Genomic DNA, 21480 nt, shown 5'->3' on the forward strand with positions numbered 1-21480 from the left:
GATTGGGAACAGAAACCATACCTTTTCCAGGTGTTCTGAACAAGAAAGACTTACTAACACTAATACAATTGAAGAATGGCCAGCAGCATATTTCACAGAGATCCTGCTGATTCAAGAACACTCACTCAAGGCAGCTGGGTTTCCAAGGCAGCAATAACTTCTGACTGGCAGTGCCACCAATGTGACTGTGGGGTTGCAGCAGCAGCTGCTATATTCTTCTCCCCGTCCCTTTCACCTCCAAGTTGGTACCCAAGCCTGCGGCCCCAGTCACCCTGCCTTAGTTACACTAATGCACTCACTGAATAAAGTAGTAAAAGTGACAGAGAAATGGAGATTGGGGACCCTTGTATGAGACTGGTGCTATATAGTTACTTATGGAACACCCAGACATCACTAGAGTTGGATGCATTAAAAATACCTTTGGTAGAAAAGATAAAAGAGAGGCTACTCTTGCAATGAACTGGAATTGACTTTGTAATGGTGACAGAAACATGATATATATCATGTTCAGATTTGGTGGTGTAAAAGTTGTTTATGAAACTGGGATCTAATCACCCTCTGCTGGAAAATGCACCGTCTTCTCTTTCTCCTCGCCTCACAACACTAAGAACACCAAGAAGAACATATCACACACCCACTCGCACATGCATTTCTAGAAGTACAGAACTTGTGAACTGAAGGAATGCAAATCATTATTCTTTTCTAAATGCACATTATTATATATAACCACAATGACACCTGAAGAAAAGATTATTGTTTTCCCCTTTCCCCTTATAGCATGTTTAATAATATTATAACTATGAAAGTACAACCTGCAAGGCCATTTTTGAGCTTTGGGGTTCAGGATTTAAATAGAAAAATGATATAATGTTTTCCCTCTGTTTCTGTCTTTACTTGCATTCTGGCTCTCACTAAATCATGCAATTTCTGTCTCTACAGCTCCCTCTATATGTTACAGGTATCATGCAATTAACTGGTTAATTGCACAGTTACCAAGAGACCAGCATGCAAAGTAGCTATCATGTCATAAAAATCTTTAACCAGCCTTGAAAATCTGTGCTAACTTTATAGCTGGTTGCTATTGAGCTTTAATTTGCATGTGTAGCAGGGTCTCCCCTGCGTCTGGGAGCCTTGTTAGCTCCCAACCTTAGGGATGGACCCTGATCACAGGAGGCTGGGAGTCCCACAGCTGCCTGGACTCAGCTGGGTCTTGGCAGCTGCAGGGCATAGCTGTGACCTCTCAGCCCCAGGGGTCTCATGCACACCCAGGGCTGGGAGATCACAGCCCTCATAATGTCCCACTCGGGGCTTTCATGCACCCTGGGCCTGGGAGATTGCAGCAGCTACATCTCCCAGATGTGTGCCCCTGCAGCAGCTACATCTCCCTGGGTGCCGGCACAGCTAGGAACCCCTCCAGCAGAAGGAGCTCCCAGGCACAGGAGCCTGCTTATTGCCACTGGCAATAAGACACAATGGGATCAAAGGTGAATGGCAGGAGTCACACAGGTGCAATCCCACAGTTGTGCCTCCTGCCATGCATGTATAGAGGGGGTTTACATCATCTCCAAAATTTCACCCTTTTCCCCATTTCCTGCTGATGAGACATTAATCCATGGTAATTTATGGCACTGCCAGCATTGCTAGGGTTTTTAAGGGTGTGTCTACATTGGATTGGAGTGTCATGTAGAAATATCCAAGCTAAATGAATGAGCTCAGATACTGGAAGCAGTCATGCTGTGGCTGTAAGGAGCTCTGAGCAGGTTAATTTACCCTCCTGAGATGGAATTCCATGTTGCTAAGCCTTTACCCCACTAAAGCTTAGTTTGGTTTGTCTATACCACACTTGTAGTCACAGTGTAGATATACCGCAAGAGACACTTTGGGATGAGTTTGTGGCCACTTTTCTCATTGTATCAGTAAGCAAGGCTAAGCTAGCATCAGAAGAATGAATGCCGTAGTCTGTAGAAAGATGAAACAATGACTGGTGCATCGCCAGGATTCCCAGAGGCATTCTGAAACTCACGTATAGTGTCTTTGTAACCAATTATTGGTGTTCAGCTTCTTAACCACCTTGTACCTGAGCCAGACAAAAAGTAGCTTTATTACAGTGCCTGAATCTCCATCCCTCTATTCCAGTTATAGAATCAGTTAGTGAGTGGTACTCATATTTGACCTCGTTGCACCATTTCAGCTCATGGTAGGGTCTCCACACTCATAGAGGACGGGGCTACTGTTTTGTCGAATTACCCCCTTTCCTTCATGAGCAAAGCTCCTCTTGATCATATTTTTATAGCTCTAAATATCTGCATGAGCTGGAAGCATTGCCCACATTCTTAATGTAAATAATCATAGCTGCAGTAATATCCATGAAGTTATATTGCCTTTTACTAAGGAGGATCAGATCCAGTATTTCTGCATTATTATTCTGATCCTGATCCTTCCTACATGCCCTTGACTAGTCCTGTTTAACTTACTGTGGTTACCCACATACGTAAAGATCCTTGTGTGCATAAGTGCTTGCAGAATCAAGGTCAATGACATCATTTCTTGGAAGGGAGGCTAAAATGACCTTGTAGGAAATGCGACTGAAATCTATTGCAAGAGCTAGCATCCCAAACATGTGATAGGATAGAATAAATCTGAAACAACAACAACCACATGGGCCATCAATATAGAAAATGCCGAAGGAACATCAGGGCCATTAATTTAACAAGGTTTTTATGTGGGATGGAAAAGGAGCTTTCAGGTTGGATGATTTCAGGATTTGGCTTTGTATGCCTGTAAATAGAGATGATGAGGACATCCACCTCAGTATTTCCTCTCCACTCCTCTTTCCTGGCATGAACTAAAACAAGAGAAGAATAACCTGCCCTTTTAACTGCAAATCCACAAAATAGGCCCATCTGGCATGAAGGAAGGTCCAATTATTCCTTCAGAAGCAACCCTTTGAAGTCAGTGGAACTAAATCAATGCAAAACTGTTGTTACCTTTGTGATCAAAATCAGGACCTGGTTATACATGGAAATGACTAAATCCCATTTATTTGTTGGTAAGAGATAGAAATGAATCCCCCTAATTACTGTTATCATAAATGCATTATTTTAAAGTGTGTCTTATAACCATTCAATGGAAGAATCTGTTTTTCTAAGGGAGAAGACACCTGGGACAATGTTTCCATCATCGTCTCCTAGTTGACATGCTGTATGAATCTTGTGTGAAAATAAGAACATCATTTGCAATATCTTGGAAGAGAGTGCATTATTCTGCTACCCCTGGCAGAAATAATACCCAGTAGAAAGGACAGTGCCACTGGGCCCAATTCAGCTCCTTATGACTTTGCTTGGGAACTAGATCTATGACAAAGTGAAGAAATGCACAGTTAGGAAGACAGGCTGAAAAAAGTACTTGTGTAAAGATCTCTTTCAAGTACCATCCAATTATAAGAAGCAGAAAAGGTAATTGATAGGTCCTTATCCTTTTAGATGCTTTAAAAATGTTAATTGGAACAAGTACCACAATGTGATACTTTAATGAGTTCTCTGGGGTCAAGAAAAAGAGGTAGAGCTGCTAGCTAAAAAGAAGCACGTGAAATGATTCTGCAAGTGTCCTTATGGCACCGAGCTTTGCAGTTGCAAGAGGATGAATACTAATTATTACTACCAAATATTTGTCATGTTCTAAAAGTGCATCTCCTTTACAGATAAAGACGCGTTCTCTGTCTCGGAGAGCTACAATCTAAATAAAAAGCTGTAGTTGCTTTGCTAGATAAGCATTTTCTTCAAAGCAACAAACAAAGCAGGAAAACTTGTGAAAGAATGAATGTTCTTAAAACTTAATCAGGCAGTGAGAGAGCAAGGAACAGAATCCTTATAAGCTGACCTACAGGCTGTACTGAAAGGAAACTTCAGTGTTTATTTTAGTCTACCTGCTGTAGCTTCCAAAGAGTATCTAGTAAATGGCTAGGAAGACAAGAAGGTTGTATAGAAGGTATGGCTGTATTTCCTTAGTTTCAAAAGGGAGGCATGGGTAAATCTGTTTGGACAAAATAAGAACCACAAAAAAACTGTAAACCCCATTATAGAACCAAACAGACCAACCCTTTTGAGAGTTTTGAACTGTTTGGATGCTTTTCTTTTTTTTTTTTTTAATTGTTATGTTTTAGGGCAAAAAGAATTCTTGTTGAAATTACATAACAAAGTCTCCATTTATGATATATTTGCATTCCTCTTAACCGGTCTGAAATGGAGCCAGTTTGGCAGAACCTGCTGGACACTTCTGAAAAAGACAGAGTAGAGAGGGTCTGCTGGTCACCTACTGAGGAAGCAACAGAGGGAAGAATGGTTGCTGACAACAGCAAATGGTGGGGTGAAAATCTGCTATATTTCTGTCCCCTACCAGATTATAATTATTTAGTATTTGAATTATGGTTCTCTTTAGAGTTTCCAATCGAGAGAGGCCCCATTGTGTTTGGGACTGTATAGACTTGGCTAGATTTGGCCATAAGAAAGAAGAATCTGTTAAAGTTATAACAGAAGCTATGGACTTGGGATGGTTAACTGCTACAGGATCATGCAGTGACACAGCTGAGCTGTGAATGCAACTTGGAGCACGTGAATCATTAAAAAAAATGTTTATTGATAATACGATAAAATGTACTAACCTCAGATTTGCATAATGGCTATCTATGTATTGCAGTATAGTCATTATTAGATGGCTACTTTTTGTATTGCAGCCAGCAGAGGTTGAGAAGCAGGGCCACTGGGTTGCCTACAGAAAATGCCAGGTGAAGAAAGAAGTTATACCTCACTTCTCCTGAAATTGTCAGAGGTGGCAGACATTTGCAAAGAAGGAACAGGATCAGGTATGAGGAATCACTGTTAACTGGGTAAAGAAGCTTTGCGTGGAGGAAGGCTGCAGGTACCCACCCACAGTATCAATCGTTCAGAAAATTATCCAAGCTTCAGAAAACTTACCTAAATAAATATGGTGTCAGACCTTGTTTTGAAGATTACCTCCTGTCTGGGAGATTTGTCCAACTTTCTAAACTAAGAATCCTGCTTTATATGTAGACTCTATAAGGATTGTGATTGAAGGCTGTTGCTACCTTGGTGTAACACTACAGGAAGCTAATCAGCACTGAATGGAGAAATGGGTTCATTTTAGAATGAGTGGTGGCAAGGCGTGGGTGGTTGGCTCTTTGAATTTGATCAGTTTCAAATCTGAACTTTCAGCGAAAATAAAAATATACTTTCTCTCTCTGTCATCTGATGTTTCAAGAAACCTATCTCCTTCTGTTATATCTGTGTCTTAAATACAAGCTCTCAGATGTGTGATGAGCATTCAAAGATTCCTTAGACTCTCTTGAGAATAAATTTAAAGTTTTCCAAAGCCAAGTCCTCTAAAAGTTCACCATATTTGAGGAATATTTAATGTAAAGTACTTTGATGCAATTTGGTGCCTTCAGATTTACATTTCACCTTTTATTAAAAAAAAAAATTGTGAACTGTTAAATATTAATGAATCTGATCAAAAATTATTTTGAAACTGTTTTTCATAGAAAGTTATTCTTGTCAGCTAATTTTTTTTGCGAAATATTTGTTTTGCTTTTAATGATTTATGAGTGAGAAACTGAATGTCCAAAATCCAAAATATGTCAGGTTAGATATGTGGTGTGCTGCCCCATGGGAGTTGTAGTTTGGTTTCCTCATGTCCTCATCTCTAGAAGCCAGGCTTCCCCATTGGACTACATCAGGGTTTGAATTATACTTCGACTCGTGGTGGTGGTGGGGGGGGTCTGCAAAAAAAAAATTGGCTGGGATTGGGGCTGTGTGCAGGGGTCCCTACCAGTACCATGGGGTTGGGGCCAATGATGGAGGCCACTGCTAGCTGCCTAGGCTGCTTAGAAAGGCGTGGGGTGGCTGGGGGCTGACTGGCCTGTGTGTGTGTGTGGGGGCGGTTCTTGTCTCTTATGCAGGGGCTCAGCCCCCCCCAGACTCCCGTGTAACCCTGGGCTACACAGTCCAAGAAACATGGCCAGGGACTTTCATTGTAGGCCAGCTTCCCTCACCAGAAATCACAGTGCATCGTGGTAGGACTGTCAGGGAGCCTTTGCACCCACAATGCAAGTCCACTGCACCAGCATTCCCAAATCAAACTACTGTAATTTTGACTAATTTTCCCACCAGCTACTACAAATTTTCCATGGGGAGGGTCAGAGTACATGGGGAGGGAACACTTTGTGACTAGGGAGTAAGTTTCTGACCATGTGTCCATTATTGCAGTAATGGGTACACAATTGCTGTAAACTGCCTTGATTTGGCAGTCAGTACAGGTTGCTCTAATTTCTTCTTTACACCTATATACAAATACTTTTTGACCAGCTCATCCCACCATTACTACCTCTGCTGGGTTTGGCCTAGATACTTTCCTGGAAATTGGAAATTGGGTTTACTGCAAGGAGAGTGATTAATCCTCAGCTTGTCTAACTCAGCACAGCTTTACCCAGCTGCACTTGCTTTGCTTCAGAAAGGAAGCAGCTAATGCCTGAAAGGGTCAGCTTGTGCTTTATTACAAAAATGACACAGTGATAAATGAGCACATTTAATTTTAGAAACATAACTTTCTGCTTGAGTAACTTTGTTGCAAAGTTACATAAGGGAAGCAAGCAGTAACTCATAATTATATGCAGCACCTGCTAAATTGCCTAGCAAAGTGTATTAAAATACTTTGTGTAACAGATGAATTCATCTGCTTTCCTTGTTATGTCATTGAAAAAGATCCATTATCAAAACACTCCACCTGCTGGACACAGGTTAAAATACAATTTCTGGGACCATAAGGAACTGTCCAGCATGAACCTAAAATGAAATCTGAAGTCTTGCTACTATGATCCTCAGAGTTAACCAGTATTTAGGGAAATTGCAATTTATGTTAAAGGTTTTTGAATCTCTCTATCTTACTGTAAAGCAATATAGAAGCACTCACAAACAATAAGCCATCATTTTGCAAGTCTGCTGATTTAAACCTACTGAGTGCCATAAACATCTATCGTGTATTGGCATTTTGGAGAGGTGCACACCTCTGGGAGTCTCAGGGTTAATTCTGGCTAATTAAGACATTCCCTCAGGTACTTACTTTTGTGAAGTTTAGTGTTAACTGTGGTAGAAATTTTGTGCAGTGGCTATTTCTTAATTCAGTATGGCTGGACTCTTTTGCACTCCCATACAGAGGACCTATGCTCATGGCTGTTTCCTGAAAATAGGTATCTGAATAGGTGAGCCTAAAGCTGTCCTGTACAGGCAACCCCTGCTTAGCACTCTTAATTGGTTCCTGGAAAAACTGAGGGTTAAGCAAAACCAGCATTAAGCCAAACTGAAAGTACCTGATGAACAAAGATGGCGACTGCAGTTGTTTTTAATGACCCAAGATGGCAACCATGAGCATTATAATGAAACTCACTGAGCGATAAGTGAAATCATGTATCGATTTAAAATGAGCATTACAGCAAAATAGTGCTAAGCAAAACAGCATCAAGCAGGGGTTGTCTGTACTTCCAAAATCTCCACCTTATCTACATTTTGATTTATAACACACTCTACTGTCCTAACCAGGAAAGAGAAGTTGAATCCACTGGATTTTGATGAAGCTATTATTGAATCAATGTCTTCAGTGGAGTTTCATAAGTGTAAATGAAGCCAGAAGTTGGCCTGTGGGCATTTCTGCAGTAAGGAAGCTTGATATTCACATCAAAAGATACCCTTATGGTGGTGGTAGTTCTAGGTGTTCTCAAAGTGTGGTCTGCAAGTGGGCTGTGAACCTGTTGGTCATGTCCCTCCATTTGAAATGGCCCCTCAGGGTAAAATTTTGGGAACCCCTGTTCTAGACATTTTATGTTAATATAATAGAATGTGTCTTCTCTCCATAGCTGTGAGTACAACGCTATTGCAGCCCTCTATTGCTATTTTTACTATGCCCTCTCCTTACCTTCTTATGTTTGTAATAGTGGAGGTAGCCATTATGTTTCAGCACAAACCATCTTTTCCTCCAGCCCTTCAGGATGGCTGACTGAGTTCGTTTGTGCAAATATCCTCGACACGTTGGTCTAGGAGTATTGGGGTAGCGACTGATGTCTGATCCAACCAACAAGGTCAAGATATCAGGACCTGAAAGGATATGTTAAGAATATTTTAGGGTGGGCCAGAACTAGAGATAAAAAATAAACTAAAAAGTGTATTTTCCTTTTAGGCAGAAATACTTCATTGAAAGGAATAGCAAAGAACAAACTTATTTTATACTGGAGAACATCACTACATTCTCAGACTCAAATTTCTAAAACAGCCACTTAAACTGGTCTACACAATCAGCAGGGGAACTGATTTGTGCTTACAAACCCCACATTTTTGGCAAAAAGTTACCTTGCAAATCCACAAATTATTTGCACAAAATACTGTAGTTGTAGCTTAGAAGCTCCTGTGAAAATTTTGCCCTCGTTATCTTAAACACGTTATTTTTCATAGCAGACCTGCTCCTGGGCTGGCAACTAGTAATGGTAATTAGGACAATCACATTTTCATCCAGCCTATCCACATTATGGCGCTGTTTTGCAATAGTCACATGATACACTGATACTATTCGCACATGCATGGATTTACCCACTGGGGCCTGAAATCCTGATTTCACAGACAAAACTTCTGAGCAGGCAACAATTCCGAAGAAACAACTTGAGAACCATCATTATGACACATTTTCATTTACAAAACATTTGTTGTTGAGGCTGCATTTCTCTTTATGGGGATAGTGACACTGCGATTGTTGTTTTTATACCAAAATTCAGACTTGGGGAGTATCCAGAGATGACTGAATAAACACCTTGTAGGTGAGGGATGTGAAAGGTTGACGCTCTTTTACATGTAACAGTGTGAATGACACCTTTATAGTGAAAGAATTTGGTATGTGTCAAGACAAATTTGTTACTCTTTTGTTAAAGCATTTTCATTTACTCAGTTCCCCTGAGCCACTGTCAAAATCCTATCTAGGAAAATTAAAAGAACTGCAGGAGACTGACTTTCAACATACAAAAATGGATGTATTTGGGTTTTAGCCATCATAATTTTGGAAAGAATATGCATGAATAATATAACTGACTGTTTCTGTAGTGCTGCAAATGGCTACCTCATGAAATAATCTTTCTCTTGTTCTTATTACATCTCAGTCATTAGAAACAAACAAACAAACAAACAAACAAAAGAATAGCTCCTTGGGTGCATTACACAGTGAATTCCTCCCCTGAGGAAGTATGAGATTTAGGTAAGATATTGGTATGCCTGAAATTAGTGTCAGTAGACTCTCTTTGAGGCATGAACCCCCTAAATTGTTGTTACAGAATGGGATCTTTGGGAATTATTTTGCCAATATCTGTATGTTTTAGCAAGACCAAGTAACTACTCTACGCAATTGGAGTATAAATAAACTTTGTCTAATTTTCTATAGTGTCCATCACCATAGTTTCAAGCCACTCAGCACCATGCAATGATCCTGACTCATGCAATTAACAATGAACTCAAGCTTACCTTTTCTTGCCAGGTTTGCAGCTTCTGAATGCGGCATGCTGGTGACATCTGTTCCATTGACAGCTATCAAAATATCCCCAACTTGAAGCCCTGCTTCCTCAGCCGCACTGTCTAGAACCAAAACGCGAACTATGCAATTTATTAAGGGAAGGTACCACAAGATACAAAATGCAATTGGCATTACCATCACAGTTTGCTATTTCCATGGTGGATAAAAAACCTATAGTATTTAAGTCTTGATTCTACTAAATATGATAGGAATTGGCTCCTGAGTCACTTGAAGAGCTCTACAGTATGTCCAGCTACTCTTGTGAGCAGCTGTTTTGTCATCTGTTCCTCATCAATAAATAGAACCAGATTTTTTTAAGTGGCCTAAATCTGCTTTTTGTTGTTGTTTTTTTAATTTGAAGAACTCTGGTGATCTACCTGTGCTGAGTTCTCAGCAGGGTCAGAGCATAACTTTTTATGAAGCAGAATCAAGATGTCTTTTAGGCACTACAGATCCCTGCATACACATCAGAATTTTTACGTGTGAGACTATTTGGACATGAAATGTTATGCGCACAACTTTTAAAAGCCCTTTTGAAAATGTAGTCTATACTCTTTACCCCCAAAAAGAGTGATATGTAAAGGGCATATTGATGGTGTCAGTTATGTCAATTACAGCATGTCTCTCTTTAAACGACTTTATGAGACTAAACAGATTAAAAAAGCAAAGATCTGAGCAGTTCCATGCTTAGCCTCACATTGTGCTATCTGAGATAGTACACATCTTCTCAAGGACATTTATCTAACATAGCTTGCCATTATATCATTTTTACTCCATCTCTTTCCTGAATTTTAAATCTTTTGCATTGTCTTGTGGGAATGAAGCTCATTGTAGCCCTTCGGAGTCAGGGAGCAAAAGGCGGAACTTTTAATTAACTTTCTGATGAAAAGTACTGAGCTAGCAAAGGCTTCCAGAGGTGAAAGACAAAAGGAAACATGGTTTTAAAATCCCCCAGAAAGAAGCATTTTTATTTTAACACAGCACATTCTCTTGTAGATAACCATCTTTTGGTTATCCATCATCCATCATTTTAATGAAAAAAAAATATACTTCTCATTACAATCCCAGTTATCAGAACAAAATCCATTTCCCCTACTTGATTGAATAAATAGCATCCTGTAGAAATAGCACTGAAATCCTCAAGGTTACGTATGTATTGCCGCACGTGGCTTAGAATCTTCCCTTTCCTGTAGCTGGAACCTAAGCCAGGCCAGCTTTTTGTGTAGATTTTTTTTGATGAAACATCATGGAAAGAGAGCATGCTTCTTTGAATATACAACAGCCCAGGGCCATAGAAGACCTTGGTTTTGGTCTCTGTTCTGAATCAAGCAGAGCAGGGATTATCTTTCATATTCAAGGTGAGTGCCCTAGCCATAAGATAGATCCTCAAAGTTTCCTTATCTTCTTCTCTTCCGTATATAAAGCAGAAGAAGTGTGCTGCATCTGTCTTTGCTGCATCTATATATCCTGTGCTTTAGGAGCCCCAGGGCTTCATCTTGACTTAATGTTTGAGTAGCTTACTGATGGCAGAAGTGCTTGGGAGCTTCACAAACACGAACCAATAAAACTTGGTACTGGGGCAAAGTCTAAGGGTGGAGGTGGCAGCCAATTCCACCTAAAGAGAGGACATAGATGCCCGAAGAGGCAGATAATCACTAAAGTATCTTTGAGGTTCAAGATATAAATGTCTAACCATAAAATCTGATCCAGTGATGAGGGAAGTCAGTGAGAGACCTCCTATATTTCAATGGATTTTGAATTAGGTCTCAAAATTGTACGCTTTACGTTAATGGCTAAATCCTACTTGCTAATGTGATTTAGCCTCTATATATTTGTATCTTGTATCCTATAAATGAAGAAGCAGCTAATGAAGGGACAGTAAACATGTAGCTAATTCAGAATTGTTAATGTATCATACTTTTGTTTATACATAAGTTGTTGAAAACCATATGCACTTTCAATAGATAAAAGGCATGCAAATATAGCTTGGAATGGAAGATAAGTTATATAAGTACAAAATATGCTCCATTTAGGCACATTAATGCAGTCACTTAAATTCCACCTACATATTTCTCAGTCACATTTTTTTTCTTTTCAGTATGTAATTAAGTATTCCTAATGTACCATGCAAAAATGTTCTTTGGAAAAATCACAGAATACCTATATTATAAAAAATCCATATAATTTTAAATTACCTGAACCCTATCATTTAGTAAAAGTGATGGTACAGTATGTTTCAGAGTCTGTTTATAAGCTGTAGGGAGTGAGTTAGATAATGGTGAGCAGTAGATGCAGTAGTAGTAATAATATCTACTATTTTCAGAACAAAACCCACAAATTATAGATCAGCTTTGTCTCACAGTATTACTGTGACTCAGCCATTTTGATTTCCATCAACTGAATTGCATTTTAACCAATTTTTAAAGTCAATCTTGTTTTAAAATGTATGAAAAATAAATGTCTTCATGGCTTCAGATACAATTTTTATAATGTTCCTTAACAAAATCAGCCACATGCAAAGAAGCATAATTTTATTGCAATTTGTTCTTCAAGCAAATTGATCTCTGTTTTGCTTGCAAAGAAAGAATATGAGAACCCCCCACAACCTTAATGGTGGTGACATGATTTGTAATAGCTGCTTTCACTGTTGAAATGATTTTATAATTGTATACATTACATACAAATACCCTGCATAAAACTCCCATTGTAAGGTATGTTACTTGACTTACGAGCCCCCCCTGCAATGTGTTTGCACTGTGAATCCAGCTGAGACTCTTAATACTAAGAAAATGATATAAGTGTTCTTCGTCTTTTTAGGGGCAGAAGCAGCAACAACTCTTACTTTGCATGGAAAGAATGCTTGAAATCTTTATTTTTCAGCCCAGTAATTCTCTACAGTGACTTTTACCCCAGAAAATACCAGTGTGATTCCACAACTCAGACCAATGGGCGAGTACATTTACTTTATATTTCTTATAAAATTATCAACAAAAAATAGCTAACAATGCTGACACATACTTTGTCCTCTTTGGGGCTCTTAGGTAACACCCCAAAGACATGTTCTGAACTTGTCCACTCTGTTCAGAACTTCTATCTGGGATTCATATTACTATCATTATATTTGTTACTTTCACCAGTACTGTAGAAAGAGAATGAATGCTTGGATTCTGGAGTAAAATTATGTGGTAATTTCTGGAGAAAGGGGAGAGGGACTCTTGAACTACCCCACAATCATATACATTCAGTCTTTTATATATTGTTTACTGTCTATTTTAACTAAAATATCATATGTACGGCAGTCCTGTGACAAAGCCTAGACAATACTGCAAATTTCTGGAACATGTAATATAAATTCCCCACTTCTAACATTTTATTTTTTTATTCTAAGTAAGCTTGTCCTTTGCATGGGTTGGTCTTCTCATCCGAAGGTTTTATTTTTAGCATTTAATAAGCAGAACATTTGCTCTAAGCCAACAGGTTAGAATGACTTTTAAAACTGAACAGAAGCTTCCTGCACAAAGTATGACTGATACATAAATCTAACAATTTTCAGACCCTTTAGGCTCTCTCTGGGTTTTTGATTTAAGTCTTAAAGATGGAAGATGTTTGACCTTTTCTGGTATGTCAGTGATTCTGTGCATTTGCTTCTCTATGCTCCATTTCTTTCTGGCATTCCTGATTTTTCTCCAGTGCCAGTTCATGATGATACTGTTTGGTAGCATATATATATATATATATGAAATTTCTTCTTCTTCTTTTTTTTTAATAAAGTGTTCTGCTGGGAGACAGTTTGGCAGCTGTCAGTGACATGCATAGTAGGGCACTGGATTCATTAGCAAGGACAGTCTGGTGCATAAGCTAGGACAACAGCCATGTTGTGGATCTATTTTTGGGTAGTCTCCCTTTCCACAACTGGAGCCACACAAGCATGGGTGATAGCCAAGGGTGGAGGAACACCTTTTATGTAGATCTCTGTGTGGCAGAAGCAGATACCAGATAGTCATACTTTTCTTTCTTTAGCTTCTGTGGTTTGGGGGAAGAAATGAAGTCTCCTCTGCTTTAATACCCCAGTCATTTCCTCTTTGAGGGTGTAAAGGACGTATCCACTGCCAAACTGTTTTTTGAATCGTGTGCAGTTAATAAAACTTGCACAATTAAAGGTTTTTTCCCTTTCTTTCCTCCATAATGGCCATTAGTCTTTTGTGGTTTGACAGCTATTTTTCCTGACTGGGTTTCTGTGCATTACCTCTTGAGGATTTCTGTGCAACTGAATGGAGATCAACAGGAAAGAACTGTTTCAGGTGAGATTTTGGGGAATGGTTTTATTGTGATCAGTACATCCGTCATGCTATTCCCAGTGATTTATCTGCCATTTATGAAAGTCAGGCTGACGGTTTCAGAACTTGCCTTTGAGAAGAGGATTGACTCAGGCAGTTACTTGAAGCCAAAACTGGCCTTACTAGGCCACCTCTGAAGGGAAAAAATTCTTTCTGAGCAGGGGTAGTAACAGAACAAAAGAGTCTTGCTGAGCTCCCAGCTGACTAGAGTCCTTTGGTAGTTTGTCATGGTCTGTTCAGGGATGTTAGCCTGCTTTATGCACAGTACTATGTATTTAAGTCAGAAATTAAAGACACCACTTACTAGTATCCACCTCAGTGACAAGGATAGGCTTTGAAAACTGGATCCGAAATCCCCAAGGGTAGTGACCAGTTCCTTTTGCAATCTTCACTATTCGCTCACGAACTGTAAAGGAAGGAGGAAGGAACTCCTTTTATCAAGTCCAGAGAGAGAAGACTGTAGCAGGTTGCAGGGCTCAGGGCAAATCAGCTTGTGCAGCCCCTGGACATGGCGGCGGTGGCAGTGGGGTGGGGAGAAGGCAGGGGGAAGGGATGGTGAGTGGCCGGATATGAAGTCGGCCCAGCTCCGCGGGGCTTCCCAAAGTGTGGGGCCCAGGGCAATCACCCCAATTTGCCACTCCCAGAGATGGCCTCAAGTCCGGAGCAAGACTCAAATCTCTTGAGTTGAAGTGTGAAATCTTAACTACTCTGTAATCACAACCTCTGAATTAGGAAGCACTTTTTGAAATTGCTACTTAGAGTAATTTGATTGCTTCACCAGATATTTCTTTAATAAGATCCCATTTCAAAATATTTGTTTGTAGTTGTTTTGTCTTTAAATTGTGCAACACTTGGAATATAGATATTGCTCTAAAATTTACTTTCCAATAGATCACATTTATCATGTGTGGGTCTAAAAGACAGTAGGCACTTCAATAAATACTTTAAGTGCTGTGCTGAACTTTTGAGCTTTTCTTGGGGGAAAAAAGCTCTAAAGAATACTTGCCATACATTTAAGGGAGATTTTTCATATCTAGAAATTTTGTTTTGCTCCAATCTTGTGAATGATTTATGAGTTCCAACACAAAACTAACACTTAAAGAGCAACAAAGATATTTCACTGTCTTAGTTCTTCAAACTGCTAACTTTCAAGAAATTTAACAATGAAAGAAATGGGTTCCTAGTTGTTTGTTTGCATGACAGAGGTCACGTTGTAAATTGAACAATGAGAATATTTCCTGCTCACAGCAAAGTTGGCAGTCTCTCCCCACCCCTCTTTGGTTCTACTTGGATTTGAGTGTTTTTATATTACCTGGCTGCAAAGGAAAGGAGATGAGTGGTGAATAGGTGACTTCTCTGTCTCTTTGTTGTTGTCATACTTGAAAACATTATTTACACCTCTTTGCCCTTTTTCTGAACCTGCGTTATTCAGCATGTGACTAGATTTTAATTCTGAGCTCCTACAAGTAAGGATTTGTCAATTACAAGAGTCTGTAAGAAATGAACTAAATAAGGAGCTACCTTCTAAACTATTACATATCGTTAGCATCAGTTCCTATTTCCTACTGTCAGCATCAGTTTTTGAGATTCTGTTCTAATATGGAATTTCCTGCATATTGCAGTAATTTTCAACTGGTGTCACAGCACCTTGAGGTGTCATGAAATCCTTTTAAGGGTGCTGCAGGGTTTGGGGTGGTAAGACCTCACTCATTTCTACCTGGTTCCTATGTGAGAAGGTACGTTCTCACCCCTTCTACTCCTGTGCAAGGAAGGGGCTGAGGCACTTGATGTATGAGGAGAGGCTGAGGGAACTGGGCTTATTTAGTCTGGAAAAGAAAAGACTGAAATGGGGTTTAATAATAGTCTTAAACTACCTGAAGGGTGTTTACAAAGAGGATGGAGTTAAGCTGTTCTCATTGGATGGTAGATGACAGAACAAGGAGCAAGGGAAATATAGGATAGATATTAGGAAAAACTTTCTTACTAGGAGGGTAGTAAAGGACTGGAAGAGGTTACCCAGAGAGGCTGTTGAATCTCCCTCCTTGGAAGTTTTTAAGACCCAGGTAGACAAAGCCTGGGGGCTGGGATGATATAGTTGGGGATGATCCTGCTTTGACCAGGAGGTTGGACTAGATGACTTCCTGAGATCCTTCCAACCCTAATTTCTATGAGTCTATGAAGTAATCACTGTAATAAATAAATCAGTTTTTGAAAAGGGCTGCAATGATATTCAAAAAAGTTATGCAGGGATATCTGAAATCTAAAAAGGTGGAGAGCCACTGGCATATAGAAACACCGGGCTTTGGAGGGGAGATGGGGGGGGGGGGGGGGGCATGTGACCCCTGAGATTTCTCTGCCAGTGGCAGGCCTTGGGACATGGGTCTGTAGCTCTGCCAAAGCCAGGGCCTGGCAGCAGTGGGGGTGTGATGGGGGTGGAATTGTGCTCTCCCACTGTCAACACGCGTGCATTGTCTATTTCTACAGTGCCTCAGTAATATACCAGGTAGCACTACAGTAAGGCATGTCATGCCAACTCTAGGCATACTGTCTCTCAAAACAGAAGTAATATAGTCAGTTTAGTGTGGTGCTGAGCATGCATCTATAAGCTTACTGACTTGGGAGAGATTACTGATGTGTGCCCAGTGCTGTTGTAAGGTGGTTGCATTACTTCCGTTTTGGGACAATAGCATGTGTGGGGTGCTCCCAAATTCAGTGCTTCCTGTTGCAGTAAAAGGGTGCAATAGACATGCCCCCTACTGACATTTGTTATTTACAACTTGAGAATACTTACTTGCTACTGGCCTGTTCCTTTTGCTGAGGCATCTGGGGCTGTTATCTGGACTGACATCATCCCCTCGGAAAACCCAAGCAGCTGAATGAAAGTTTTCTGTGTAGAAACCTCTTTCTTCATTGTCACTACGTAAGCTCAGATCTACTGAACGGGCATCTTCTGAATTCCCTGCCAAATGAAAATTAGAGCTCTTTTTGTATCTGCTTCTATCTTTATTTGTAGAGGAGGCCTGAAAGGTTTTTAATGTTTCTTGTGTCAGGCAAGATGGGATCATTTCATGCAGAAGACAAAGTAGAGGGCACTGAGAAATGGGAGAGGAAGGAGAGCAATATGGAGAGGAATATGAGAAAAAAAGGAAACGTTTATTGTGAGAGGAAGGAAAAAAAAGGGATGGAGGTGAATACCCAGTCAGCATGGGGGAAGAACAAGCACAGTTACTACAGCATTTCATTTAGCCCCTAATGGCACATTTGTAACCTCTCAAGATAGTTCTGTAGCCTTTGTGGTGAAAAAAATGCATTTTCTAAACACTTAAGAATAAAAAATATAGCTTGTTGATGGCAGTCTGAATCCAAAGGAGTAATAAAAATGGAGATATTAAATATGAATGTGCCTTTCCATCCCTTCCTGGCCAAGTTCAGTCCTGGAGAAAATCCTAAAACTATAGACTTCACTATAACTGTTTAAGGAAAGTCTAAATTTAGTGTCCTAAGTGCAAATCCCCTGTGCAGGGAATCTGGCAGCACAGTTGTGCTAGGTTCTGGTAAACTGAAATAGAAACTGAAAAACAGTTGGAGTATGTGGGAGGAGAATAAAAAAGACCAAGAATAAGTGGCATGAGTCAAGTAATGAGAAGTCTAATCACTTGTTATATTCTTGACTTTTCCACACACATACATTATATTCAACTGAAAAAAAAATGCATGCACACATGTAGACTTTTCCATTGCATATTAACTATTATACTTTAGTCTATTGAATACTTTTTGAGTTGGGCTTAGTGCTACATTTGTTTTTATAGCAGTTTCATGAAATTATAATAAATAAGTCCTACTTGCAGTATTTGCAGTCTAATCAATACATACCTATGATTGCTTCTACTGACCTTTCCTTGTTAAAACACTGCAGCAAATTATAAATACATATTGAAATAGAACATCACAGCTGATGTTATTTTTTTAAATGACTACCTTTTTGTGTCATGTTTCTCTTAGTCAGCTTTCTATAGTTAATACATGTTCTTTGCAAAAATCTTGAAATCTTAAACTATAGTCATCATTGTTTTTAATCTGCTGCATAATGCGTTAAAATAGGGAACTTTTTAGTTTGGCTTACATGGACGAGTGCTTCACTGCTCATTCAGTTAGAAAAGCAGTATTGATAGCAAATGTAACTTAAGCAGCAACATAATGCCTGTGTTAAAGCCTTAGGAAACAGCAAGCTTATAAGTGGCATAGGTACTTATGCAGGACTGCTTGACTTAAACACTGCAGGTATGAACCAATTATTGACCAAAGAGAAAAGAAATTTACATGCTTCACTACAGCAGGTCACTCATTACATCAGTGAAATCTTATGATTATTTTATAATATGTAGCTCACATATATTTGAGTGTGTGTGTGTGTATGTATATGTGTGTGTACACACACACACACACACACACACACACACACACATGTGTATATACCACAATAATACTATTACTAATAATATATAATGTGCACACACATATAAAATAAGTAAGTATACGCATATTCCATAATATAGTAAGTGATTCTTGTAATACTGGATTTTGAGATGCTGTACATATTTAGTATTAATTAATATGCATTCTAATGAATCTCTGATTTGTGTCTACATTACTGAGGGCAACATCCAGCCAGAAGAGGGCTCCATAATCCCTCTACAACAGGACAAGAAAATAATTTCCAGAGGTCAGAGAAGACCAGGCTTAGGGGGGAGCTGGAGGCTCTGCGAGAGCAGGAGCTGCAGGCTAGAGACAGCTGTCTGACTGCAGAGAGAGAGGCTGTCTAGCAGCGTGGAAGCTTGGACTGGATGGCTAAAGCTGGACAAAGACCACCTTCTCCTGGCAGGAGGGCAGAGGTAGCTGCAGCAGGAGGACACAGGGTCACAGCCTGCAGGTTGGAGGCCAGGATAATACCTGTCAACCTTTGCAAACAACACTCCCTCCTGTGGATTTTAATTTGCATAAATCTACATAGATATGCAACTTTGTGGACACACTGCTCATTTGTCCTACTTAATTCACTTTATACATCCACTTTATACATTTCAACTAGCATTCTTCCACAAGCAATTTTCTTTTTGCTCTTGCTTTCTACTTAAACTTTTAATGCAGACTGTCTAGGCAAAATTTACACTACCCTCTACTATTCTCCATTCACCCATCATCTCATCCTGACTACACACATGCAGATACTGAACACTAGTCAGACATTCCACACAGTCCTCCCCTCTCCATACTCATCCCTTCTAAATGTACCCCCACAAGCATTAGTTTCCCCTCTCACTTATTCTGTACATTATCACTCTTGTGCACTTCCCAGCCCTAATTCCAAGCACATGATCATTCCCACCAGGAGTAGTTAAGCAGCTGCCTCCACCAGTGCAACCCCTGGCTCCCCCAGAGTTACACAAGGTGAGGCAAAACACAACTTTAAACCCTTCTATTTATAGGTCAAGTCCAGGGGATCTCCTTCCTTGTATTAGAGTTCAGTGGAAGTCCCATCTCTCCCAGTAAATATCCCATGCCCAAACACTCTTACCCCCATTTCCCTTTTTGTTGAGCAAGAACCTGCCAAAGACCTAATTCCCATGCAGCTGGCTTGCACCAGTATGTATGGCCTCACAGCTCCAAGGCATGTTCAGGCCAACAACAAATGCCGGCTTCCACTGTGTTCTCCAACCAAGAAATCAGCTCAGCCTGGCTACCCTCAGATCCCCAGTCCACGCATCTTTATTCAACCCACACTCCTAGCTCCGTTTGGCTTCCTGCTCCACTTTCTCTAGAGAGCATTGGACTTTGTCAGGGGCCTTTCTGGTGGGATGCTATTCCCCAGAGTTGTCAGCACTCCCTGAGGTCTCTAAAGAGTGTTTGAATCTCTTGTGTGCATCTCTCCCTTTGGCCATGGCCCCCCAAAATGCCACCCCCCCATAGAAATCTTCTGGAAGGAACCACTCATTTCCTCTTCTTATGCAGTTTTCAGGTAGTGGCTTGCTAACATGATTTTGGGGACCCTCCCTAAGATAACACATAGGTGGCACAGAGGAGCTCAAAGGCAAGGAGGTCTCAGAGAATCAGGGTCTTTTCACTACAGAGGAGCCCACACTTTTATTTTGGCTTTCTGAGAAAAACACTGAGGCCCCTGAATCCAGAGCACCTGACCTGTATCAGCACAGCCATCAGCCTCCTTGCCAGCAGCCAGTCAGCCCCTGCAAGCCATCCCTACAGATGGAGCACCCATCAGCAATGAAGATGTGGACAAAAACAGCAAGAGTGGGTAGTTTTTATGCCAAAGCATATTTGTTCACATTGCTTGTTCACTTAGTTGGTGCAGACGTGGACAAGCATATTTTCTGCTAGCTTCAGCCCCCTTTTTTCTCCCATGGTGTCCCAGGAGCTGCATGTACTACTTTCCCATGCCAGTGCCTGGCAATCCCTCCCACCCTGCACATTTCTCTAGACAACATGCCTCAGGCACTGACAGTCATGGGACTCCATCCGCCGTGTTTCCCAGCACATCAAACATAAAACTGAAAGGCATTTCCATGCAGCAGCTGCCTCTTTATTGTAGAAGAGCCCTAAAGGGCTTGCAAATACTGTTAAAGCTACCTGCAACAGCACTCCTTTTCAGCATAGCAAGTGCCACAAGCAGGCAAATACAAACTAGCCCCTTCCCCACCCACTGCCTTCCACAGACAAGCCCTGAGTTAAGTTTCTAGCCAAGCCAAAATTCACTTGCTCCCTGATCACTGAAGGGAAGCACTGATGTCTGTCAGACATGGATCATTTCAGAAATAAAGACGAACTTGAGAAACAGGAAGCTCTAGCTAAACTTTTACATTCCTGGGAATTCCCTTGTCTCTGATTCCTAAGTAGGTGGCTGTCCCTATCCATTAGTCCTGAATTGCTGTGGGCACCATCCTGATGAACAGCACAGCAAAGCATGTCTAGTATGGTTCCCCTTGGCTTTGGCAAACAGGTATTTTTTTCTGCCCTTTCATTAAATAAACCAGGGTCACATTCTCTGAAGTTGGGAAAACCTGGAAAATGGAAAGAGCAGGAGAGAAGGATCTGGGGGTTATAATAGACCATATGCTGAATATGAGTCAACGGTGTACTGTTGTTGCCAAAAAAACTAACAACATACTAGATTGTATTAACATGATTGCAAATCTAGCAAAACGACTCTTCTGTTCAGAGATTCACAGACATTTAGGGCTGGAAGGGACTTTGTAAGATCATTGGGTCCAGCCCCTCTGCTCTGGGCAGGAAAGACTGTTGGGGTCAAATAACTCCAGCAAGGTCTACTTTTGAAGATATCCAGGGTAGGTGCCTGCACCACCACCACTGGGAGTCTATTCCAGAGTCTGGTCACATGAACTGTGAAGAAGTTTTCCCTTATATCCAGTTTGAAACTGTCTTCTAGGAGTTTTATGACTGTTGCTCCAGGTTTTCCCCTGGGGCGCTTTGGTGAATAGTTGTTCGCCTA

At 40.5% G+C, this 21480-nt stretch overlaps 1 protein-coding gene across 1 annotated transcript in view; it reads right to left on the reverse strand.

Annotated features, from left to right (window-relative positions):
- LOC109307702 overlaps nucleotides 1–21480 on the reverse strand; it is a 46855-nt gene that overhangs the window by 15734 nt on the left and 9641 nt on the right. The window contains exons 2-5 of the mRNA XM_019531719.1: nucleotides 16747–16914; nucleotides 14260–14361; nucleotides 9570–9680; nucleotides 7984–8162 (exon numbers count right to left, since the gene is read on the reverse strand). Of these exons, the coding sequence (XP_019387264.1) occupies nucleotides 7984–8162; nucleotides 9570–9680; nucleotides 14260–14361; nucleotides 16747–16914 (560 nt within the window). The remainder of the gene's footprint in view (nucleotides 1–7983; nucleotides 8163–9569; nucleotides 9681–14259; nucleotides 14362–16746; nucleotides 16915–21480) is intronic.

The sequence above is a fragment of the Crocodylus porosus genome, unplaced genomic scaffold (genome assembly GCF_001723895.1).
Source record: "Crocodylus porosus isolate Cpor-Errol unplaced genomic scaffold, CroPor_comp1, whole genome shotgun sequence".
In the NCBI taxonomy this organism is placed as follows: domain Eukaryota; kingdom Metazoa; phylum Chordata; order Crocodylia; family Crocodylidae; genus Crocodylus; species Crocodylus porosus.